The sequence below is a fragment of the Ciona intestinalis genome, chromosome 5, assembly GCF_000224145.3.
Source record: "Ciona intestinalis chromosome 5, KH, whole genome shotgun sequence".
Classification (NCBI taxonomy): domain Eukaryota; kingdom Metazoa; phylum Chordata; class Ascidiacea; order Phlebobranchia; family Cionidae; genus Ciona; species Ciona intestinalis.
The window spans coordinates 2473382-2495737 of NC_020170.2; the positions used below are offsets into that span (position 1 = coordinate 2473382).

The following is a 22356-nucleotide window of genomic DNA, read 5'->3' on the forward strand; positions in this document are numbered from 1 at the left end:
AACAAGTATGGTTAGCGTACAACCAATAATGGTGAATTTTGTTCCGCAGTGGTTCTATTTTGAAAATAAAAAAATCTATTCTGTTTTGAGTTTTGCATCATTCGCAAGTGAGGAAATTTAAGTTTTTCTTACCGCTAGACGGCGCATGCGAGCAAGTGTAATGCCGCGGCCGCCGCATCTTACAAAAAATAGTACTTCGGAACGAAAGGGAGAAAACGAAATTCAAGAAACTGTCTCTGTAAATTTTATTTCATATCAACGTTTTTTTTATCCAGTATTTTTATACGGTGAACTATAAAAAAAACATCCCAAAATACTGTCTTTTCTTGATTAAATAAAATATCGCAAAATTACGTCTTTGATACCCTGAAGCCAGCGCATAAGAGGAAATGAATAAGCGGCACAGTGCAATAAGGTAAAACAAACCAGCAAAATACACATCAAACGAATCCAATAATCTCTATCTTGTTCATCACATAAGACGTTGCTGGTCACGTGTGGGTGGCGCGGTTTCAAATGGTAAGGGCACTGCTTTTTAAAGCCGAATGCCAACACCGTTGATTAATAATTTATACAGTCAGCATATGCCGCTTCTATACCTAAGCTTGCGCTTCCAGCCGCGCGGGCCTACTGCAATGACGTCAGTTTCCTGTACTCCGCGCGCAAAGAACGATTGATTCTTTATTCTTATTTATCAGTATTTTGCATTAAACGGTCGTGCCGGTCTTTGTCAGTGAAACCTGGCAAGAAAAGGACACGTCTTTATAGGCCGAAAGTTTTGCAACCTTGGGAGTTAAATCAAGCACAATATGCGTTAATATGAAATCATAATGGAGAAATAATAGGAAACAAAGGATGAAATAAAAACTCCGCCGTGCACTTGTATATGTTAGATTTCAATTAAATAAAACTGGTGAAACTGTAAAGTAAATGAATACGGGCAACCCCTTACAGCTTACACTCTGGCATATCAGTACACTGTGTAACATGAAACTGACATACACTGCTGGGATACAATACACCGACTTTGCGCTAGAAAGACAGGAATTCCGGTCTAATTTTGCAATGTACCGGATATAATTGTTCGCGGATCTATTGTTTTAGCTATGAGAAGCGAGGTTCGTCTGGTGTGAATTATTTTACTTCCCGTTACAAACACTAAAATAAGCGCATGGTTATAGTAGGCCTAATACTTTTGATCACTTCGATTAAAAAAGGAAACTACCACTAGTTATTAAAATGTTAACTCTATGAGTTGCAATGTTCTTGTAGAAATGCTTATTCCACGAAAGTTAGAATTGTTTAGAATTAGGGGCAATTACAGCGATATCTGTTTATTTTGAGCAATATTAAACGAAATGAGACTCATGACACGCCGCTAATCCGGAAATAGCTGACTGATGTTTCCTTTGCAGTATCACGTGACGCTAGTTTGTAGCACGGTCCACACATCGCAAAGCAACAATTTTGAACACAGCTAAGACGTACCTATTGGACGCAAAACTATACAGCAGAATGCAGCGACTTCCACATGTATATACTATATCCGAGGCATACACATACACAGTAAAGTGTATACATGTTAAATTATATTTTACATTCTAGTGGTATTTGGTTACATTTTTTAGTGGTAGTTGTTAATACCCAATAAATTTGATGATGTAATAAAATGTACTATACCAACCATTAAGGTCGAATACGCACTATATTTTCCATATACCCACACATAAATTGATTTTTAAACCGAAGTGTCTTTAACAAGTCAGTTGTGGTCAAACCACTGCCCATAACGACAAAGTAAAACACAGAACAGGCCTGGCAGTTACAACAAAAAGTTTAATGTGGCAGTAACGTTACCAGTGAATTAATCAGATACCGAAAGAACACAGGTGTTAGACAACAGAAAGGCGATCGTAAAGTAACGCCATACACGATATTAATGTTATACTGGGTTGAAAACAACGCAAAAGGTTATGTATGTTAGCAATGCAAAAAAGGATATGTGTAACCAAAACGCCTTAGGGAAAGAAAACGAAAAATGAAAATAAATAGTCCAAGTAACAAAATCGAGCAAGACTGAAATAAAATTGTTAAGACACAAGATGCAGAATTGCTGTAATGGAAATGCATTAAACATAGGCATTTAAAAATTCGATCGTTTTTAACGCGCGAATTAACTGAAGGGATTTTTGTGCTGTTGGAAATATTGGAACATTGGAATCAACGGATTGTGGAACAGCACAGTCGTATTGTAAGGCAGGACCTGATAGGTTTCTTTCACAGTTAATGCTGGCAATTTTGACAACACTTTTGTGCTCATATTTAAAGGACTACTTTGTGACAGATGAACGAAAAATAGGAACAAAAACAGAACGAAAATCTCTGGGTAAAGAAAGCACGGAGTAAAAGGAACAAAGGCGAGCACAACGTAGATACTCATGCATGCTTGGAACTGGATATATATTGCACGGTACACATGCTATATGCGCAGTATTGCTTTGTGTTCTATAGGTTGTACTTGGGCAAGGAATGTGTATAATTGGAAGAGAGTTCACAGTAAGATTGTCAGCACAACGGTAACACACAACATGTATATGTTGTATAAGTACGTGGAATGCTCTTGAGGCCTGGTCACGTCGTTTGGGTGTAAAAGGCGGGGTAGGGTTAAAAGGTTTTAAAATCGAAGGGGGTGTAAAAGTTCGAGTAAAAGTAAAGGTTAATCGGGGTGGGGTAAAATGACGCACGCTGCGACAAATCGCGCGGTTGTGGGTGGGATAAAGTGAACTGATCCGAATTAAGTATGAGACGGAACGTATGGGGAATCAAACTTAGATAGACGACCACGTAATCACATAATGGGACTTTGGCGCTAAAATGTGAGGGTATGGGATGAGGTGCCGGGGGGACGGATAAACTAATTATAAATTTGGTTACGAGGATCGATAGGTGATCGGCGGCAAAGTCGAGTTTGCTTTGCAAATCGAAACCGCCGCTGTTTCATGTCCGCTTTTCCATTAGTGGATGGAAACGAAGTTTAAAGGGTTTAGCGCGGGCATATAGGTGGTCGATATAGGAGATAAAGTAGGATGGATCAGGATCAATTGAGATTTGATTAAGGGACCGTTTGGGGATGACGACGTGACACAGACAGAGCGGGCATAACATATATGCTTAATGCAAATATACGAACTAGTAAGCGTACGGTACGGACGTTCGCGCAGGGTTAAGTCAAATGAATATCAAACTATACAACAGAGGGACAAACATATACGTAAACATTATTGGGACGACCGCTTGGCGGACCGACCAAAACAAAAACGTCTCGAGCAACAGAGGGAAATCATACGAACGGAACTTTGCGGATCTGTGGCCTCGTAGGGTTCAATGCATGAATTTTAGTCTGGACGTTGCCGTTTTAAACGACACCTGCGAATAGGAAGGAAAGAAAAACGTGCACAATGTCAAATTATAATAAACAACTCGTTCGAACTGAAAATAAAATTAACACCATGGTTAATGGGTTGTTATCTGGTTGGCGAGATCGCAAGGTTCTATCCATGCATGCTAACCTGGAGGACGCGGTCGCCCAGCTTGTAGCCGTTCAAACTGCACACGGCAATAAACGCCTCTTCGTAGTTGGTCATGGTGACAAAGCCGTAGCCCTTGCACTTTTGGGTTTGATAGTCGCGTATAACCTGCATAAAAATAAATTTTAGCCTATTTACCCTCGCCTGGTGAGCAACGAAAGTAGAAAAAAAAAAACGGGTTTCTGTTTCACGCACCTCGTCCCCGCTTACGAGTTATCACGTACATAATTTTGTGGGTGATTATTTTTGGGTCTTAATGCGTAATTTTGTGGGTGATTATTTTTGGGTCTTAATGCATGGCTGAAGTAGACAACCCACAAGGGCACAGAGTTAAAGAAAGGCGTGCCGACAAACAACCGAAAGAGCGGGAACGCCCGCCTTGACACAAATCACGTATATACCGGTTGCTATATATTTCACCACGCAACAGACTTTTTAATCAGCCTGGAAATTAATCGCAGCCTATTTTTTTTTTTTGGTAAAAAATATACGTTTATTTCTAGGTTCTCTGTTTTTACACTAAACCTAAAGCCAATTTAACAGTGTTGACAAATGCACGTTATTTATATGTGGTAAATAAAACAAGCAGAAATAAATTGGGCAATAGCATTTTTTAAAAAGAAATACTTACTGAATGATGCACTATAAATGCAGTAAGGGTGAGGGTAAACCTACGAACATAATTGTTAGATAATCACAAATTATCACCTTAACGCTCGTTACGGCTCCGAACGGTCCAAACAATTGCCAGAGGATATTTTCATCCGTTTCAGGAGCAAGATTGTAGACAAAGATGCAGATTCCAAAATTTGGAGCAACGGTGGAGGATGAAGCAGATGGAGCTGTGCTCGGCATGCCCATAGAGGTCAGGAGTTCAGGGGTGATGGGGGAGTACCTAGATTCGTTCGGGCTCGGGTCAAAAAAAGAAACATTTTTTTGGCGAAAAAAATGAAGATTTTAAAAATAATCAACTAAGAGTTAAAGTAAAGAAACAAAATGAATGCACACATTCATGCAACGATTAAAATTAAAAAGAACAAATAAAAAATTAAACACAGGCAGTATAAAGCAGCTATGGCATGCAAGCAAACCACGCAACAGACAGTTAACATTTAACACTGGACACAAATGGTTGGCCAATGAACCTTTTGGGACGCACGCAAACGATCAAATATTTATGAAATGTCAGTGAGCTAGATTATCAGTTGAATTTAAAAACACATTTTGTTACTGACAACACCGCATGCATGTAATACGCGATTGTTATATTACCAGCTTTCACTTCGAAATTAGACGAATTTTGATGGAGCGTAACTGAACTATCTCTATTAGAAGGTGAACAGTTTTGTTCTGCGGAAACAAATAATGCGCGCAAAAAATAAAATAAATGAAAAACAGACTCCACGCGTTTAAGGGCAAAATAAACCAGAATCTTCTGGTTGGCTTGCGAGGCAACCGGCATGCAAAATAAGAGTTTTTGATAAACTTCAACAATTTTAAACCAAACTAAACCTCGTTGCCAACTCGCAAATGCTTCATTGATGGAAATGTTAAAATAAAAATGCGCGGGTTGTGGCAATCCTGAAAGCCAGGCATTGTATGAAAGAAAAGGTTAAAACAGATTCTGTCAATTTGTTGGGATTTTTTAAATAGATTGTGTTAACAATTTTGGGTAAAATTCGCACTTCATTTAATGCCTGGCTTTCATTTGAAGATGCCAACATAAAAATGAGTTGATTTGCGATTGGACTAACCAAGAAGTTTGTGCTGTGCTGGATGAGGGTGTTGCTTGTGCTGTGGAGGAGGCCGCAACATCTGCTGCAAGTGCGGTGGTGGTTTTAGGAGCTACCTGTGCAGCCGTGAGGACACCAACTGATCCAGAGGCCGTAGGGGCGGCAGCCATAGTCAGAGTTGCAGCTTGAGAAGTTTGTACAGGAAGTGGGGTAAGAGGGGTTAACGAGCCAAGTCCTTGTGGCAGAAATTGAGTGTATGAAGTTGGAATTGTACGGGGTTGCAGTTGTGTGAGAGCAGTTGCAGGTGCTGGCATCAGTGTAAGACCAGGTATGCTCGACATTCCAGATAACGAGTCTAATGTTGTAAAACCAGCGGGTAGAACTTGTGGAAAGGCATAATCAGTAGCTGCTGGGGCAAGTTGAAGGGTAGGAGCCGCTTGTAAACTGCTGGCTGCTACAAGGGAAGCAGCACGTACTTCTGGGTATGGACTTGCTCTGGTAGTTGGTTGAAACAGGATGGTTAAAATGGTGTATGGTTTGGTTTTCAGCTAAGTTTATGTGGTAGGAAATATAAGTGTATTGTTCACCAGATGTGAACCATATGGCAAGGAGGGAGAAAAAACTGAGGAGTAGAGAAGCGAAATATACTCACTCTTGTTTATAGCACAACGAATTCTCAGTAAGGCGAGTTTCTGCGTTGAGCATAGCATCAGCTAAGCTGCTCTTTCCTAAGCCCTGCACACACCGACATAAATTATTAAGGAGCCAAAACCGAACGTGTTTTCCATGAGATCAATCGTACCAGGCGGTGGACGGCAGATGTTTGCAGCGAGGCGTCCAATCAGAACTGCATGATAACTGTGCTAAAATGCACATCATCATAACAACGGCTCAAACAAGAACTGAATTTCAAACGCAATCACAAAACCCAACAAACGCGGCTCTGTCTCTGACCAGATTCGCGGAAAAATTATGCCAACTCATAATAAACTCAACGGGCGAGTGTGTGTGCTCGGAACAAAAACTTCTAAAACTAAAATCGAATTGCCTAAACTGAAGAGCAATTAAAGTGGAAAGGAACGTATATGTCAATGCCTATTAAATATGGAAACCAAGGCTGAAATGAAAGGAAAACCGCTATTAAAACTAAACTGTCGTGGAAAAACAACGAAAAAGTACACGGTAACGGAATAAACAAGGCTACAACATAAACAACAATTAAACAGCTGGTGCTGGTACGGTCAGTCCACACTGAATCGTTACCACAGTGAAAAAAACAATGAACAATGAGTGCCGATAAAACAAAAACAACACAACAGTGAGTCATGTGTCCTATGGCACCCGATTTTAACAGTGCACTGGTTACCTTTTTACGCCTAGGCCCATGTTAACGTTAGAGAGCAGGTCACTGACCCCTGGTCTGTAATAAGAATTAATGTTGGCAGCAGCTAACAAGTACAAAATGTAGTAGGTACACAATTGTGAAAATTTTGGGACTCTAATTTTAATTAGGGTTTCCAATAATTAAAAAATGGTTTAATTGTATCAGGCTACAGTCACCAACAATTCTGTAATTCATGCAACCTAACAGGAGTCCACACAAGGCTTTTTTGCCCTGAGTTTTAATCCTGGTTTAAAGCTATGTTAAGTTCTAACAGCATGCGTTAAATGGAATATGAAAATTAGAGCATTCTATGTGGTTGGTAGGTTGAAGTTAATTTTGCTAAATTGAGTTAAAGCATCTCAAAGATGATTGGTAGCTTTTCAATCACTCACATCACAGATTATGCAAATTTGCGCACCAAATGCAAAAGCTGCTACTTTACTCACTGTACTGGTCGCTTTGCAAAGTGGAAACTAGGCATAAATACACAAAGGACATCTCCTGTGGGGGTGGGGTTTAATATGCTAATCATATAGTTAAGTTACTCTCAAATCAATTAGGTAAACGGTAGGGATCGCCCACTGTTATGGATCAGCTAAAACAATTTTACTTGGTAAAAGGATTTTACAAAATGTGCATTTTAAATATACAGCCTAAAACATAGCCTATATATATGTGTATATAATTAAAAAATACCCAAAATCCCAGCTATTTTTCGCAAAATTTTCGATTTAATAACTAATACAATTGAATATAACAGACCAAACAGTTTCTTAAATGGAGACTATATAACTTACCTAAAGTTTCGTGCTTGATGATATAAAGGTCCAGCAGCAGGTGTAGCAAGCCTACGAGTGGGTGATGCAGCAGCATATAGCGACTGTAAAACTTGCTGGTTCTTTTGTGAAGGGTTGTTGGCGAACTTAACAGTAACTGGGTCCTTAGCACCAGCAGGAATTGTCCCGTTTAAAGCACTAATCGCGTTTTCTGCTTCAGGTCGCTTGTCAAAACGGACGAAGCCAACGCCTCTTGACATGCCTATAATATTTTATTTTAGGATATATTTTAAATATACACAGGCCCCAAAACCTTAAGTTTTCTGTACTGCAGTGATCATTAAACATTTAAACCAATAAGTTAGATTTGTTCCGAAGGATGCGCATCAAACTGGCCCTGCCTCCCATTAGGTTTTAAAGAATTGGGGCCTATAGCTATGCCTATTTATACATTTTTTAGTTTTACTATATATTTTCTATTTGAAAATTAATGATCGATTGTATATTACCTGTACTGGGTTCGACAAGTATTCGCGAAGTTATAATTCGACCAAATGGGTGAAAAATTCTTTGCAAATCTTCCTGTGTCATCGACTTAGGCAAACCACTTACATAGAGATTGGCATCCTTTATAAGAGGGGTACTTGGTCGAGCAAATGAAACCTATGTGGAGTTAATGGAATAAATACTTAACTGCATCAATTAAATAAAGGGGCTGACAAACCTTTATTGTTTTTTGCTGCATTCGAAGTCCATTTAATGAATTAATTGCTTTTTCAGCATCAGCAGCTTTGACATAATTCACAAAACCATATCCAAGACTCTGGCCTGCAAATCAAATAAATAAATAAGATTTTGGCACCCAGTTTATGTTTACTTCAAAAACCGATTAAAAATAAACATAACCTTTATTATATTAACTTACAAAAGCAATTCCGACCTAAATGAGACTATTAAATTACCCTTTTAAAACACAAAGTTAAGAAACACTGTACAAAAGTAGAAGTATAATTAAGCCATTGCTTTTAGAAAAACCTAAAAGTGCAATTTGAAAATCTATATACACCTGTCAATTTGTCACGAATTAGTTTACAAGACTCAAGTTCTCCAATCGAGCTGAAAAGGTTTCTTAAGTCTTCCTGGGTCATGGCTTGTGGCAAGTAATTTATAATGAGGTTGGTTTTGGATTCATCCATGGATGGTAGTGTATTTAAGTTGCTGTTGGTCAAATTGTTGTTCACATTCGTGCTGGAGTTAAGACCTGTGCAAGTAAAAATGTAGGTAAATGCAACAAACGATCAAATCATTACCCATAATCAAAACTTTTGCTATATTGCAACGCAGCAAAGAATACAAAAAAAATTACTTAAATAACAAAAACAAGTACACTAAAGTTTAACATTTTATTTATATATAATAACATGTGTTCCTTATTTTTAGAAAGAAGATTTGCTCACAGGTCATTTTTTGCTCTTTAAAATATTTTTTGTACGTTAGAAAGAGAATTCGCCCACAGTTCATTTGTAAACAATACTGCCATATTAAACCTTAATAAATCAGCGAAAAAAAGCACATCTAGTATACCTGAATAGGAAGAGACTGGAGAACAAGAGGAGTTTGACAAGAGACTTGAAGTCACGGAAGATGAAAGTTGTGAAGTTCCGAGACTTCCCAAAACATGATTGCTCACACTGTTCATGTTCAGAGAATCAACTAATGAACCAGGACCACACAAAGACATGTTGTTGTTCATACTGGATAGCTGAAAAATAGAGGTTTTAAATAGATAAGCTAAGAAATAGCACCTCAGAAGTTAATTTAAATCTTTATGTTTGCATAGAATTTATTAAATATTGTCGTATTTACCTTGAAAAGATATAAATATGTTTTCTTTTTTTATTAAATTTAAAAACAACACTAGTGAATGTACAATAGAGTTTAATTTAACCCATTAACAGGTTTCTGCAGATTAAAATTACTCACCATTCCACAAAACTGCACAGATTAATAATTTGTTTACAACTATTGGTCTGAAGTACTTGCCGTTTTAATCTTGGGACACTTTAACAGTAAAAAATGATAGCTTACACAAATATTAACCACAGCATTAACCAAAAATCTGAACTAATTAGTAATGTTAAGTTTTATATACATGCGACGTACAACTCAATAGTAGTAAAACATTGCCAACCCAAACCGTTTTAAAACAACAAAAACTGTAACAAGAGTTTATTTATATTTTGCAGAATTTCCTCGAAGCTCATAGGACGTTAACAACACAGCACCAGTGGCAGAATGAACTGAAAACAGCATGCAGCATGCGCAACTGAGACTAAAGAAAAAGGCCCACACACGCAGGTCAAACAAGGAAGTGGCAGCGAAATATTATACTGGGAAAAGCATATTTATTCATATATTTCTGTGCCTACCTTTAACATTATACTAAAACAGTCGGCAGTATATATATAAATTTAATGCACAAACTATTTTTTTGCCAACTGAAACAGCCGTTTCGATTATAAACGTCTATCTCGGCGATATCTAGCAGACGTCACAACACGACTGATCTGCTTCCGCGTTTTACACAGAGCATTTGTACAGCAGATACCGTCGGCTGTTAGACGGATTATTTCCTGCATGGACAGGCTTCTCGGCTCATGAACAATCGAATAAGTCTAAATGCAGATTACACACAACGTCAAGAATAAACAGACACAGGTCTTCATGTCGATTAGGCACAACGCTAATAGATATAACGGCCTTTACGAGCATGGGATACTTTTAAGCTACCGGTATTATACGATCATAGTCCTGCGTCTTTACAAGTTTTTTGCCGATATACTTGAAATCTAATTGTTTACCGATATTTTAAGCCAATTTAAAAAACACAGTCCAATCGAAATTATGCACGATAAACTTACTATTTTACTTGGCATAATTACTGCAATCATTTGGAATTGCAAAAAATTTGACTTCTTACTATCGTTGAGTTGGCTTGCAAGTTTTGCTGTGTGTATTAATTGTTTTGCAGACAAAATTTGATTTTTTCGGTAGTTGGATTTGATAATTACAAATAATAAAACACATAAGCAAAACGCTTGCTACAACACTGCACAAAACACCAAAATACAAAAACTGAGGAGGGTTAAATAGAATTAACTGTTAAAATGGAAGTGATCAACACAAAATACCAAAAAAGCCATAGTGGTGCCTTTAATTATTGGTTAGTTTATAGGCTATCACACACCAATAAAAAAATACATTATATTCAGCGTGATCATGTTTACAGAGTCACAAAAGGAAAAACACTTTTTAAGTATGCTCTGAAGAACTTGGTAAGGTTAATTTCTGTTTGTAAAACCGGGCTTCTGTAAACTGGTAAGTGCACATACAAGAATAATAAAAAGCAGGAGAAATACAAAATTTCAAGTGGAGAATTCAGTGTGACAACTCAACTCAAAGGAACTTAAAACTTATGCACCAAGATACTGTTTGTGGATAATCTTGATGTAGTACTGAGGCCACTACTGCATAGAAAGCAGAGAATTGATTGCTGCATCTTTATTTCCACGACTAGCTTCAAGTACAGTTTTAATAGCATCCTCTTCCACATCAGGAAACATTTCTTTTATTTGCTTCACATCCTGCAGAAAAAAGTTTTTTTTTATAAATATATATTTTTCATATTGATCAATAAAGCCTGAACAAAAAGTGGTAGATTTAACATTGTAAACAATTAATACTTACTGCCTCAGTGTAAAGTGGACCCTGAGGAACAGGTGCGCGTTGAAGTTGTTGTTGCTGTTGTGCCATTGCTGGCTGATACATTTGCACCCCTTAAAACAAACAAACAATAATAAAGATCCAAAATTAAAGTTAGATACAACTGTGAGTTCATTTTGTAAAATAAGGAAAAACGTGCTTTTGTGAGGCTTATAGCTTGATCAATGCATGTGAGATAGGACAAATTACCTTAAACGGAATTTAAAAAATACTTTTCCATTAGGAGCAGATTGAAAAATGTGTAATTGGATTAGGATTTAAGACTGAATGAAACCTTTGTAGGAATCATTTTAAACCAAGCTCTTAATAATTTATAGCGTTATAGATTTTTTAAAATACAGAACGCACAGGTGGATTATGAAATAAAGGTCTCTTTGATATAAATAAAAAAAAACATGGCGTCAGGATAGAATTAACGAACAAAGAAATTTTTAAACAAATGCTTTGTCAGCAATATTATAATTATTGTTATTTAAAGTAATAAAGTTGATAGTCACATTAAGTTATTGTTATTTAAAATAATTAAGAAAATTTCAATGTGGTCTGTTTTATATGAAACTCTAGATTACAGAATTTACTACATGTTAAGTCTTCATACCTGGTTGTACAAACTGGTTACCAGGTACTATGACTGGTGCACCAACAGGGTAAGGACCTGGCAACATGATTGGCATTTGTTGCATTGGTGGGGGTTGCTGGACTTTCTACACAAGATAAACAAAAACTGAGCAAAATGTAAAGACTAGTCATTTTTGATGCATTACTGGGCTTTAAAAATTAGATTCATGTATATTTTAAAAATATAGCACGTTTTTTTCTTATTTTTATCTTATATATATATATATATATATATATATATAGAAAATAAATATGAGCATTGTATATAATATTTTAACAAAATCTGGAATAAAATTGTTAAAACACAGTTACACCCATAGTTGCAAATCCAATACACTTTGGCTGTATTGGCAAACACCCCTTAAAGCAGTGTAAAAGATGGTTTACATTAAACTAGGATACTAAAACATATGATGCCACCCCTGTTTCAAATTTTGCCTGTTACCTTATCCACATGCACTTCTACTATACACCCATGCAGATAGACTCATAGAGCAGTATTTCAAAGTGCCGAACTACTACATACCACGTATGATACGACAAGATGTACAGAACCTTCTAATTCCTCACCAAGTTTACCACTAAGTGGCCACCAATCATCGAGCGGTTCCCCGTTTTTGATTTGATCTGATAATTCAATCTTTGTCCATGCTATTCTGCTGTCCGTTGTCAGTGCTTTCTGAAAATAAATAGAACCATCAGCCGCAAACACATTTTACACTTTTTCCGGTTAAAAATTTTGTTACCAAAAAGGTGATATTCAATTAAAAAGAAATTGAGTGAAAACCGTGGCACAATTGTTAGCGCGCCAGTCTCTAACCCAGAGGCCATCGTTGTGGGCATATGTGTTCTTGGGCAAGACACTTAAAGGTAATTGCACCAACCTGAGGTTTCACAAGTTACATTCATTTATGCACAACCGAGTAAAATTTAAAAAAATTAACAGTAAGAATCCAGTCAAATTGTTAGAATATGTAAAAAAATCAACTTACTTCATCAAATATTTCAATATAAATATGATCAACAGCTTCTGCTAATGGGATGGAGAATGTTTTGCTCCAGTGAGGATTCTTTGCACCATTGTATGAAGTCTCAGTCTCATATACACCATGGTTTACACGAACTCTACAGTATGGATCCATTCGTACAACACCATAATTCTTGTTAAGTTTTGCCTAAAAATCAAGTCATATATTTAATTTAATGTAGTGACAAATAAACCCAGTCTTGTTTACCCTGTGCAAAAGTGTAATATACAAATACCAATACTTTTAAATTGACTTATTCCCATTCAGAATATTTTACATAGCTTTGTTTACCCTGATGAAGACGACCTGAATAGGAAGTCAAAACGTTGTTTACAAAAATTCTTGCCGGAGAAGCTAATTTACAAAGCAAGTATATACAGCTTTATTTTTGTATGGTGTGGTACTGGAGGTTTATAGAACTAATAGTATTAAATTGTTACTTGAATATTTTCTATAAAAGCCTATTTAAGTGATTAATTTATGGCCCTCAGGGCATAGTGCAATCATTGCCAGGTTTTAAGAGCGGGATTCTTTAAATCAATTACAGTAGGCTCAACAATGAGTGTAAAACTTGAATACAACACATCAAAATAGCTAATTATGTAAATTAACACACAATTCAAGAGTAATTAAACTTCTACACTTTACAATATTAAGAGCAATAGTAAGAGAGATGTATAGTATACTCTAAGTAGTCTAAGTAAATGTATATTATGTATTTTATTCTGCAAAACTGGTCATTTTTTCTCAAATTGACCTTGGATTTTTTTTCATAGAAATCATTTTGTTTTATTTTTTTTTACTACGAAACAGTTGTTTTGGTTTAAACACAAACATAATAGTATACCTCTAAAATTGAAATCTTAAACTTGTTGGTTGGTATCATCACAGGCATCATGTTCCTCTGTTGAAACTCCATGGCTGCCATTTGTTTTGCAATTCTTTCGTCATTCGCCACTTGGTCCATTGTAGATGAATCATTTGGCATTCGAAGGAAATCTTGTGGTAAATCACCAATGACAACCTGAGCAGTTAAGAAGAATCAGCCGTTTATGTATAGTTAGTATTGGAGGTAGGTGGGTGGGGAAGTAGGCTTCAAAGCAAATGCGCTTCAGTTAGTATGCCTATACCTAACTTTAGTATAAGTTTTACAACAATTGAATTGATGCATATAAAATGTTTCAAATCGAATATAAAATGTTTTGAAAAAAATTAAAACGACCATAACTAATGTAGTGACTGGCCAATTCCATTTACCCTTGGATTGGATACAAAATAACAAACAATATAAATTAAGAACATAATATATATAAAGTAACATATTGGCTAAGACGCCCCTTTAGCACGAAAGAGTCCGAAAATGAAAGAAATTAAAACACGACACTTACATCTCCATGGTTGGTGGTTTGTGTTGGAGGTGTTCCAGTGGTTTGAACGCCTTCAGCCATTCTGTTTGTATTTATACTGCAAGACTTTTTATAATTAATGTTCCAACAATATCAAAACTAATTATCGCATTTCCTAAAAACAGACTTTGCTGCAAAAGTACACAAAGCAGTGGATATAAGTGATTACAAAATTGATAAGAATGAAAAAGTACTTCATCTTAAAAGGAATACAAAGGCAATAGGAACACATTAACATTTGTACCATTACTGTAACAGAAGATTTCATACAGCACCAGTAAAAAATTACAGAAATTAGCAAAGAGTGCAATATGATTTACCGAAAAGGTTTTCTGTGACAGCAGTTTGTCCGTTTTTAAAAGAAAGTATAGAAAACAGGCTACATAATTATGAGACCCACCAAATGAATAATATAATATGTCATGAAGGCAATTAAAATTTAGAATGAGGGATATGCTGCAAATTTAATGATTGTAAATGTAATACATTAATTAGTACCAGAACTTGGGTTTACATATTATTGCAAAGGGGTATATGAAACACTGTTTTTGATATAAGTATACAAATGAAACTGTTTGGTTTTATTAAACAATCAAGGGTAAACAAACAGTAAAAAATGCCTCTGATAGTATGCATGATTTTGTTTCTTAAAGTAGTTGAAAGAGAAAGTATAGGAAAAAAAAGAGAAATAAGAATTTAAAGTTTAAATCAACTTTAAATGATATACTTAAACAACAGGATTTTTCATTTTTTTTTATAAGTATTGTAATACAATCTCTATTCCTTAATAGCCTAATCAAGAAAATAGGGTACTGTCCTGTGGACTTTATATATATTCCTGATGCCGATAGTTATCTGCTGGTTTATCTTTTTCAGTACTTTCTAGGAGTTCTGCTTCAATAAGATTAGGACGTGTGACTTTTAAACGAACGATCCGCTGATTTTTGACGAGTCGTTTTTTTGCTTGCTTTTGAGTGGCCATTGTGACATCATAACCATTCACTTGCAGTATCTTGTCCCCAACTTTAAGGCCAGCCTTGTCCGCAGGACCACCAGGGTAAACACGAGTGACAAAAATACCCTGTAGGGATGCAAATTATTAATATAAATAATAAAATGTATAGTTGACGTAATCAATAAATAAAATGGTATATAAAATAATAACATACAAAATTTAAGTAAAACCTGCAAAAGAATATATCAACAAAATACTATAACTGTAAATGTTTATTTTACCGAATCATTTGGTATGAATGGATTCTTCGATGCATCTTGATCAATACCACCTCCAATTGCAAAGCCAAGGATCAGGTTACCATCTTGGACATCTTTCACGATCTCTATGCATTCCTAAAAGCATGCAACGATATGTCAATAACTTTTACGTTATATATAAAGCAATGTTTTTAAATATCTTACACAAAGTGTCTCGCTTTCAAAGGTCTGAACGTATTCCGCCATATGGTAATTGTTTTTCTTCGGTACTACCGACGTAATTAAACTGCCTAATCACGATCACGTGAAATCAACAACAACGTAAAGTATGACGGACCCTGAATGCAAATCTACAGAAACTCGCCCGACCTGAAGATTTATATTAAATAAACACTTCGGTGCACCAGCTAGCGGATAACAAAATTGTCTTATAAGGCTGGTGGGCATACAGCGCTTTATTGAACTGTAGTTAAGTGTGGAATTGTTAAGAGTAACATCAACAAACCAAAAACAAGCAGGTATCACAGATATTAATCAAAATCATATTTAAGATTTAACGCAACGGGGAATTCTAGGCTTTGAGTATTTCTTAGTTCAGATGCGAGGAAGTACAACAAACGCACACTTTACGTTTGTTTTGAGAATTCGATCAACGAAGTGAAGAGGTATTTTGTTGTTATTGTGTATGTATTGTCTATTGAAGAATGTTTATGTGTTGTTTTAAGCTGTATAAGTTTTATGTGTATTTAACACATTACATGTCTAATAAACTTGTACATTATGTTCAACATTTTTTTTATTTTACAGATGGGGAGCACACCTGATACTTACAGAGATAGCCGGAAGTCTCGGCATCACAAAAAAGAATCAAGCCATCGAAGGGATGAGAAGAAGAAGAATAAAAAGAAGAGTCGGCACAGAAGAAGAAGCTCCTCAGCTGATTCAAGATCCAGCTATGCATCATCTGATAGCGATAGGTAAATAAACCTGGGGTAACCACTATTGAATAGGTAGAATTTTGACATAAAGACTAACAATTCCCTTTTTCCATTTCAAAAGAAAGAGAATAACATTTAATATTTTAAGGCAATCAAAAGAAGAAAAAAGAAAATCTAAGATTGAAGCTGAAAAAGAGAAAATTAAAGCAGAAAAAGCAAAAGAGAAAGAACTTTTAAAGGTGTCTAATCTAATGATTGAAATATTTATAAAACTTTAAACCCGTTTTCCCTCTTTTAAACTATTTATTATTTCTTATTTAGGCATTAGAAACTCCTGAAGAAAAGAGAGCTCGTAGATTGGCCAAAAAAGAAGCAAAGGAGAGAAAAGGTCGTGAAAAAATGGGATGGGATAAGGAATACATGGGGTGGGTTTTGTTATTCTGATTGTAAGTGTGTTAAAGTCTGTGGCCATGGCACAGTTGTTTACTGCGCCTGCCTGTAACCGAGAGGTTATGGGTTCAAGGCTTGTTGCTGCTACAATTGTGGGTGTATGATTGGTCCTTGAGTTAGACACTTAATAGCAATTGCTTTAACTCAGTGGTCACTAATGGGCTGTTTGAATTGTCAGCCATACAAAAAAACATTATCCACAAAGTTACACACATGGTGACTCGTATGCTGGCATGAGGTGTATGAAACAGAACACTCGTTTATAAAGACTGTCGTTTTTTGGCCAAGCGAGGATAAAGCAATTTCTGTATTGTTCCAGTTTGTCAAATAAAAATCTGAGAAAAGTTTTAGTAACCAATAAGTTAACCATGTTTTTTTATTTAATAGGTATACCAACACTGACAACCCATTTGGTGATGGTAAACTTCTAAATACTTTTGTGTGGCATAAAAAACTGGAGAAGCAAGGCCTCACTGACCTTCCTGATGCGCAGAAGAAGAAATTGATCAAGCAGAAGCAGGAGTCAAACAAAATTGAACTAGAAAAAGTAAACTTTGCATAGTCATTGGCCCATTGTACAGTTCTTGTGTAAAAAAGTATTTCATAAAAAATCTGAAAAATGTCTTAAATTTATGTACATTATTTATTATTAAAAATTGATTGTTTTTAGGTCAAACAACAAAGATTGGAACGGGAGAGAGAACGTCAACAGAGAGATGAGGAAATGGAGTTGATGCAACGTGAAAAGGAGGCAGATCACTTCAAAGTGAGTTTACAATTTACATTTTTTGCAGTTTAATTAATTTCCTATGACGGTTGGAATTTAATAAACGTTTAAAATGTTGGGTTGTTAAGAATATTTCCCTTGTAGGCATGGGAGGACCAGGAAGACAAGTTTCATCTCGAGCAAGCCAAACTGCGTTCTCGGATTCGTATTCAGGATGGTAGAGCAAAACCGATTGATCTCCTTGCAAATTATGCAAGCAGTGCTCAGGAAGGAGCAGAGGACATGTCAGGAGTGGAGATGCATGAACCATATACTTACTTAAATGGACTTACCATGTCAGATCTTGAAGATTTGCTGGAAGACATCAAAGTTTACATGGAGCTTGAACAAGGTAAGTGTTGGTTATGTTTTTCTAATGTTTCACTTTATAAATAAAAGTTTGGAAAAATGAAAATACTGTATAACTTTAAAGAAATAGTGAAATAAAACTTAAGTTTGTTGTATACCAGATAAGCCCAAAATAGATTTTTTACACGTGCCTGTTAGCAAAATTAACAGAATATAAACATGATGATTCTGTCCAGGTAAAAATGCAGAGTTTTGGAAGGACATGACCGTTATCACTGAAGATGAATTACAAACATTGAAAAAGATCGCTTGTGAGGAAGAGGTGAGAGTTGGAATAAATAATATAGAACAATATATTTTTATCAGGATCTGGTTTAATAATTTTAAAATGAAGGCATTTGTTACATAAAAGATACAATTTTCTTTGTTTATTTTGACCATACCATATGTTTATGCATGTATGTTTTTAAATAATAATAATCATTACAAAATATTTTCCATCCTTACCAAATATTCTAATTACAGGGCACTTCTGCAAGAGATTCACGGCGTGAGGGCATCAACTCTGCAGTATCCAATGATGTTGCTGCATTATTTAGAAGTAAAACTCATTCCCAGCTGCTTGCTTTGAAGCAAAAAATTACTGAGAAACTAGCATCTGGTAAGCTGCAATAGCTTTGTAGAAATGACAATACAAAATGGCGAATATTGTAACAAAATACATTCTTAATTTTGCACGAAGACTAAGCCATCTAGCGGTCATAGTATTCGAGTCTACAAAATATCAGTATCCTTTGACTAATAAAATCTGTAATTTTTTACATGCAGGTGGCTCCAGTGTTGATATTGGTTATTGGGAGTCTCTTCTTTCACAGTTAAAAGCATTTCTTGCCAGAGCAAGATTACGGGATCGCCACCAAGCTTTGCTTAAGGACAAACTCTACAGGTTAAAGCTTGAACAAATGGGTGAAAATATGCCAGAGACTTCTGCTGCTACTACACAGGTATTTTCTTTTTTCTAAGTTTTTAATATGCCTCACTGTATGCACTCGCCAAAACTTTGACTGTTTGGTGTTTGAGAGTGTTATGTAGCCACTCACTTAAACTGAACTTTATTTTTATTATAAAAATCTATAAAACTATATGAAGCCTTCGACCCCTAATGCTGTCAAGCTATGCTTTTAATCGATTTTTTATAAGTTTTCGTTATAAACTTACTCATAAGACCATTCCAGGTTGCAGAGATATCAAATTCACCTACGAAACAGGAGGATGTGAGCAAAGATGAGGAAGAGGAAGAGGAAGAGAGTAAACAAGTGATTTTGACCGAGGGGGATCTTGAACTGAAATGCATGGAAGAATTTGATGAGGGTAAGCAAGTTGTTGAAATATTAAGTAAATAAACACGTTTTTTTTATGCCATACATATATGATTACAAGTTGTGTAAATTTTTATTAAGTTATATATTATGCTACAACATTGGTTAGATATGTCGTAATATGTGTATTGTATAAGTGGTGTTTTTTGGTGCATACTTTTAATAAAATAAAAGTGAATTTTTGGTATATATTTTAATATATAATGATATGCGTGAATAGGAAACTACTCTCCAACTCTTCTCTCCCTGCGTGATCTTCCACCCGATGTTGTTCTCCTTGATCCGGAAGAGGATGGGATGACAATTGAAGGCAAGAGGAAGCTGCTCACTAAGACTGGTGATGCAGGAACAGGACAGGAGGATGCTTTCATCCGAAGAGCAAAGGAGGGAATGGACACCCAGGAAGAAGCATCATTTGCAGTTGAAGCTAATTTATCGCATCAGGTAGGCCGGCTTTTTTTAGTAAAACTGTAACATAGAGTAAGTGGTTCAAGTTTAATCCATAGTTTTATTCTTTTTTATAATAAATCAACTAATTTGTTTAGAAACATACATCATTTGCAGTTAAATCTAATGGTAATAGACAACTTTTTTTATCTTCGGACTCATTTTGACAAGAAGTAATAAATACATAGTGTACATGGTTTAGGTTTATTCATTTAAAATGCTCAGTTTGATTTTGATCAATACCTGTGCAGGTTTTCTTATGGGCGGATAAATACAGACCACGAAAACCCCGTTTTTTCAACCGTGTTCACACTGGATTTGAGTGGAACAAGTACAACCAAACTCACTACGATTTTGACAACCCACCCCCCAAAGTGGTACAGGGATACAAGTTCAATATATTTTATCCTGATCTTATTGAAAAGCATGTTCCACCAACTTACACAATTACACCAGACGGAGATACAGATTTTGCGGTAATTTCCTCAGTAAATTAAAAGTATCTGGAATATCTGTACTCAGTGAAAAAAAATTGCCTCTAATAATAGCCACCAAACAACTTTTAAAAGCATTTTTGTTGTGCAGACTATGAATGCACAACTTTTTGTATCTATATCTTCCGTAATATTTTTTCTTATCCCAGGTTTTAAAATTCTCTGCCGGCCCACCCTACCAGGATATTGCATTCAAGATTGTAAACAGGGAATGGGAATATTCACATAAACATGGCTTTAGGTGCCAGTTTCTTAACAGCATTTTTCAACTGTGGTTCCACTTTAAAAGATACAGATACAGGCGCTGAGGTGACTAACAGGTAACGCATTTTTTAGTTTTTTTTTGACTATGCTCTACTTATGGAACATTTGCATTTCGCTCACAAACAGATACTGATAAACAGAACTATGTTTTTAGGTCAGTTTCTAATGGCAATCAAACTCATTCTCGGCAGCTTTCTCACATAAGAGGTGTGAGGGAAAACTCTGCAATCCAAGGCAGAAGATTTTAGCGATTTTTATTAAATACAATTTTACTGATATTAGTTGTTTGATTAATTGGAAGCTGCAGTAATTGGTCTACTATTCACAAATAATTAGCAACTGGAACAGTATCAAGCTTTAAATTCAAAGTGAGTTGTTTAGTTTTGTGATGGTATTTTATAATGGAAGAGTTAGGATTTTGGTTAAAAGATTTTTAAAGTTCGGTCAGTTGCTCCTCTTGTGGATTAAAGGTTTGGTTATCGTAGACGTTCTGTACTCTTTCTGCGGTGTGGGATCTATAAAGATTTTAAACAGATTAAGTGTTACATATGTTATTATGTTGCATATATATTAACATTTGACATTAATATTATTCCTAATTTATCTTTGATGATGGGTTAAGTATATGTTATAACACAGGTGTACCAGTATGCACTTGTGCTAATGTGTTGCAGTACTTCACTATATAAGTATTAATATTTTCTGTGTGTGACTGTAATTGGACAACTGTAGTAACCACTGTGTTGGAACATTTGCCAGTAAGCTTCTTGGCCAAGAACAGTCTTTAACACCAATGGCCTTCAAATCTGGTAGTTGGATGCTCTACCAACTATACTATAGCTTAATGTCAAGCTACGATTTAATTGATGGCTTATTTGGAAAAAAGAGTATTTTTTATAATGTTAACATACATCACTGCACTTGGTCCAAAATCTTCCAGATCTTCATCAGGATAATCTTCGTCTTTGTCACTGAATAACAAATGAGACTAATTGTAAATATCCACAAATTGCACTTTGAACTCAAAAATTGTTAAAACAAGAAAATATTTACTCAGTCTACACCTCCTACCGTTAATCAAGGTAAGACATGTATGCTATGCATGAACACACTTACTAGAATTTATCGCAGAAATAGTGGGTGAACAAAACAAACAGAAATGTCAGTACAAGAAAGCAGCAGACGGCAATTATTCCTACAATCCATGGTTCCAAGTATGCACTCCCACCTGAAAATACAGAACTTATTTAGTTGTGCTACAATTAAAGATATATTTCCACATACACTTACTTGACATGTTAGGGTCATCATTTGCCAAGACACTGTCCAATAATCCAAAGCAGATTAGCCCTAAAAACAAGCTAATGTGTTTCCACATTTCACAAATGATAAATGGAACTAATACTTGACAGATCCAATAACCTATAATTTTCTTAAGTAAAACAAAACACCTACTATGATTCAATATTAATTTTGTTTCAATTTTATTGTTTCACTTCATGTATCATTTTTCTCATTGTCACGCCTTTATAAATGCGGCACTTAAATGTTTGCATTGGCACGCCCATATTATTTTTACTAGTCCCAACTACTATAAAAACACATTAGGAAACTATATTTAGAACACACAGTACATTATACTTCACTGACACATTTATCATTATTTAACTAAATTATCCTCTATACCAACTTTTACAAGCCTACTTCAATGATATTACTTAACAGTATCCTATCGGATTAATTATCCTCTGAAAACAATATCTAAAATTAAACTAGAAT

At 35.6% G+C, this 22356-nt stretch overlaps 4 protein-coding genes across 8 annotated transcripts; 1 reads left to right on the forward strand and 3 right to left on the reverse strand.

The window, feature by feature from the left end:
• Positions 1-301: 301 nt before the first annotated feature.
• LOC100181262 (ELAV-like protein 2) lies at positions 302-14448 on the reverse strand. 5 transcript variants are annotated; one of them, XM_026834679.1, is made up of 10 exons: positions 9464-10032; positions 9065-9242; positions 8547-8741; positions 8205-8308; positions 7990-8143; positions 7502-7742; positions 5342-5815; positions 4296-4497; positions 3570-3695; positions 302-740 (listed from the first exon to the last, which is right to left on the reverse strand). In XM_026834679.1, exons 1-10 carry the CDS (start codon positions 9464-9466, stop codon positions 708-710), a joined length of 1710 nt encoding a protein of 569 aa, XP_026690480.1. In that variant the 5' UTR covers positions 9467-10032; the 3' UTR covers positions 302-707. The 5 variants fall into 5 exon arrangements, 4 of the variants coding, with proteins under 4 accessions (XP_026690480.1, XP_002126161.1, XP_026690479.1 ...); XM_002126125.5 differs by having other exon boundaries at positions 4296-4482; positions 9464-10030; XM_026834678.1 differs by lacking the exon at positions 302-740 and adding an exon at positions 1817-3426 and having other exon boundaries at positions 9464-10030.
• On the reverse strand, positions 14443-16023 carry LOC100176585 (tax1-binding protein 3). Its single transcript, XM_002126728.4, has 3 exons — positions 15735-16023; positions 15552-15665; positions 14443-15396 (listed from the first exon to the last, which is right to left on the reverse strand). Exons 1-3 carry the CDS (start codon positions 15774-15776, stop codon positions 15142-15144), a joined length of 411 nt encoding a protein of 136 aa, XP_002126764.1. The 5' UTR covers positions 15777-16023; the 3' UTR covers positions 14443-15141.
• LOC100186806 (cactin) lies at positions 15961-20858 on the forward strand. The gene is made up of 15 exons (XM_002126808.5): positions 15961-16195; positions 16338-16507; positions 16617-16707; positions 16790-16893; positions 17306-17465; positions 17589-17684; positions 17790-18036; positions 18230-18315; positions 18519-18654; positions 18822-18997; positions 19229-19364; positions 19593-19816; positions 20071-20295; positions 20463-20633; positions 20732-20858. Exons 2-14 carry the CDS (start codon positions 16338-16340, stop codon positions 20619-20621), a joined length of 2010 nt encoding a protein of 669 aa, XP_002126844.1. The 5' UTR covers positions 15961-16195; the 3' UTR covers positions 20622-20633; positions 20732-20858.
• On the reverse strand, positions 20815-22023 carry LOC113474278. The gene is made up of 4 exons (XM_026834705.1): positions 21868-22023; positions 21694-21805; positions 21489-21548; positions 20815-21092 (listed from the first exon to the last, which is right to left on the reverse strand). The coding sequence occupies exons 1-4, from the start codon at positions 21953-21955 to the stop codon at positions 21011-21013; spliced, it is 342 nt and encodes a 113-aa protein (XP_026690506.1). The 5' UTR covers positions 21956-22023; the 3' UTR covers positions 20815-21010.
• Positions 22024-22356: the final 333 nt, after the last annotated feature.

Coding starts and splice junctions, on each gene's coding strand:
- LOC100181262 (XM_026834678.1), bottom strand. Junction 8,742..9,064: donor TCCAGTCTCTTCCTATTCAG/GTATACTAGATG, acceptor TTACTTGCACAG/GTCTTAACTCCAGCACGAAT. Junction 8,309..8,546: donor AATTCGTGACAAATTGACAG/GTGTATATAGAT, acceptor TTTGATTTGCAG/GCCAGAGTCTTGGATATGGT.
- LOC100176585 (XM_002126728.4), bottom strand. CDS start 15,776: ATGGCGGAATACGTTCAGACCTTTGAAAGCGAGACACTTTGT. Junction 15,666..15,734: donor TTGAAAGCGAGACACTTTGT/GTAAGATATTTA, acceptor GCATGCTTTTAG/GAATGCATAGAGATCGTGAA. Junction 15,397..15,551: donor CATTCATACCAAATGATTCG/GTAAAATAAACA, acceptor GCATCCCTACAG/GGTATTTTTGTCACTCGTGT.
- LOC100186806 (XM_002126808.5), top strand. CDS start 16,338: ATGGGGAGCACACCTGATACTTACAGAGATAGCCGGAAGTCTCGGCAT. Junction 17,685..17,789: donor AGGAGGCAGATCACTTCAAA/GTGAGTTTACAA, acceptor TTTCCCTTGTAG/GCATGGGAGGACCAGGAAGA. Junction 19,817..20,070: donor AAGCTAATTTATCGCATCAG/GTAGGCCGGCTT, acceptor ATACCTGTGCAG/GTTTTCTTATGGGCGGATAA.
- LOC113474278 (XM_026834705.1), bottom strand. CDS start 21,955: ATGTGGAAACACATTAGCTTGTTTTTAGGGCTAATCTGCTTTGGATTA. Junction 21,549..21,693: donor TATTTCTGCGATAAATTCTA/GTAAGTGTGTTC, acceptor TTTGTTATTCAG/TGACAAAGACGAAGATTATC. Junction 21,093..21,488: donor TTTGGACCAAGTGCAGTGAT/GTATGTTAACAT, acceptor AAATCTTTATAG/ATCCCACACCGCAGAAAGAG.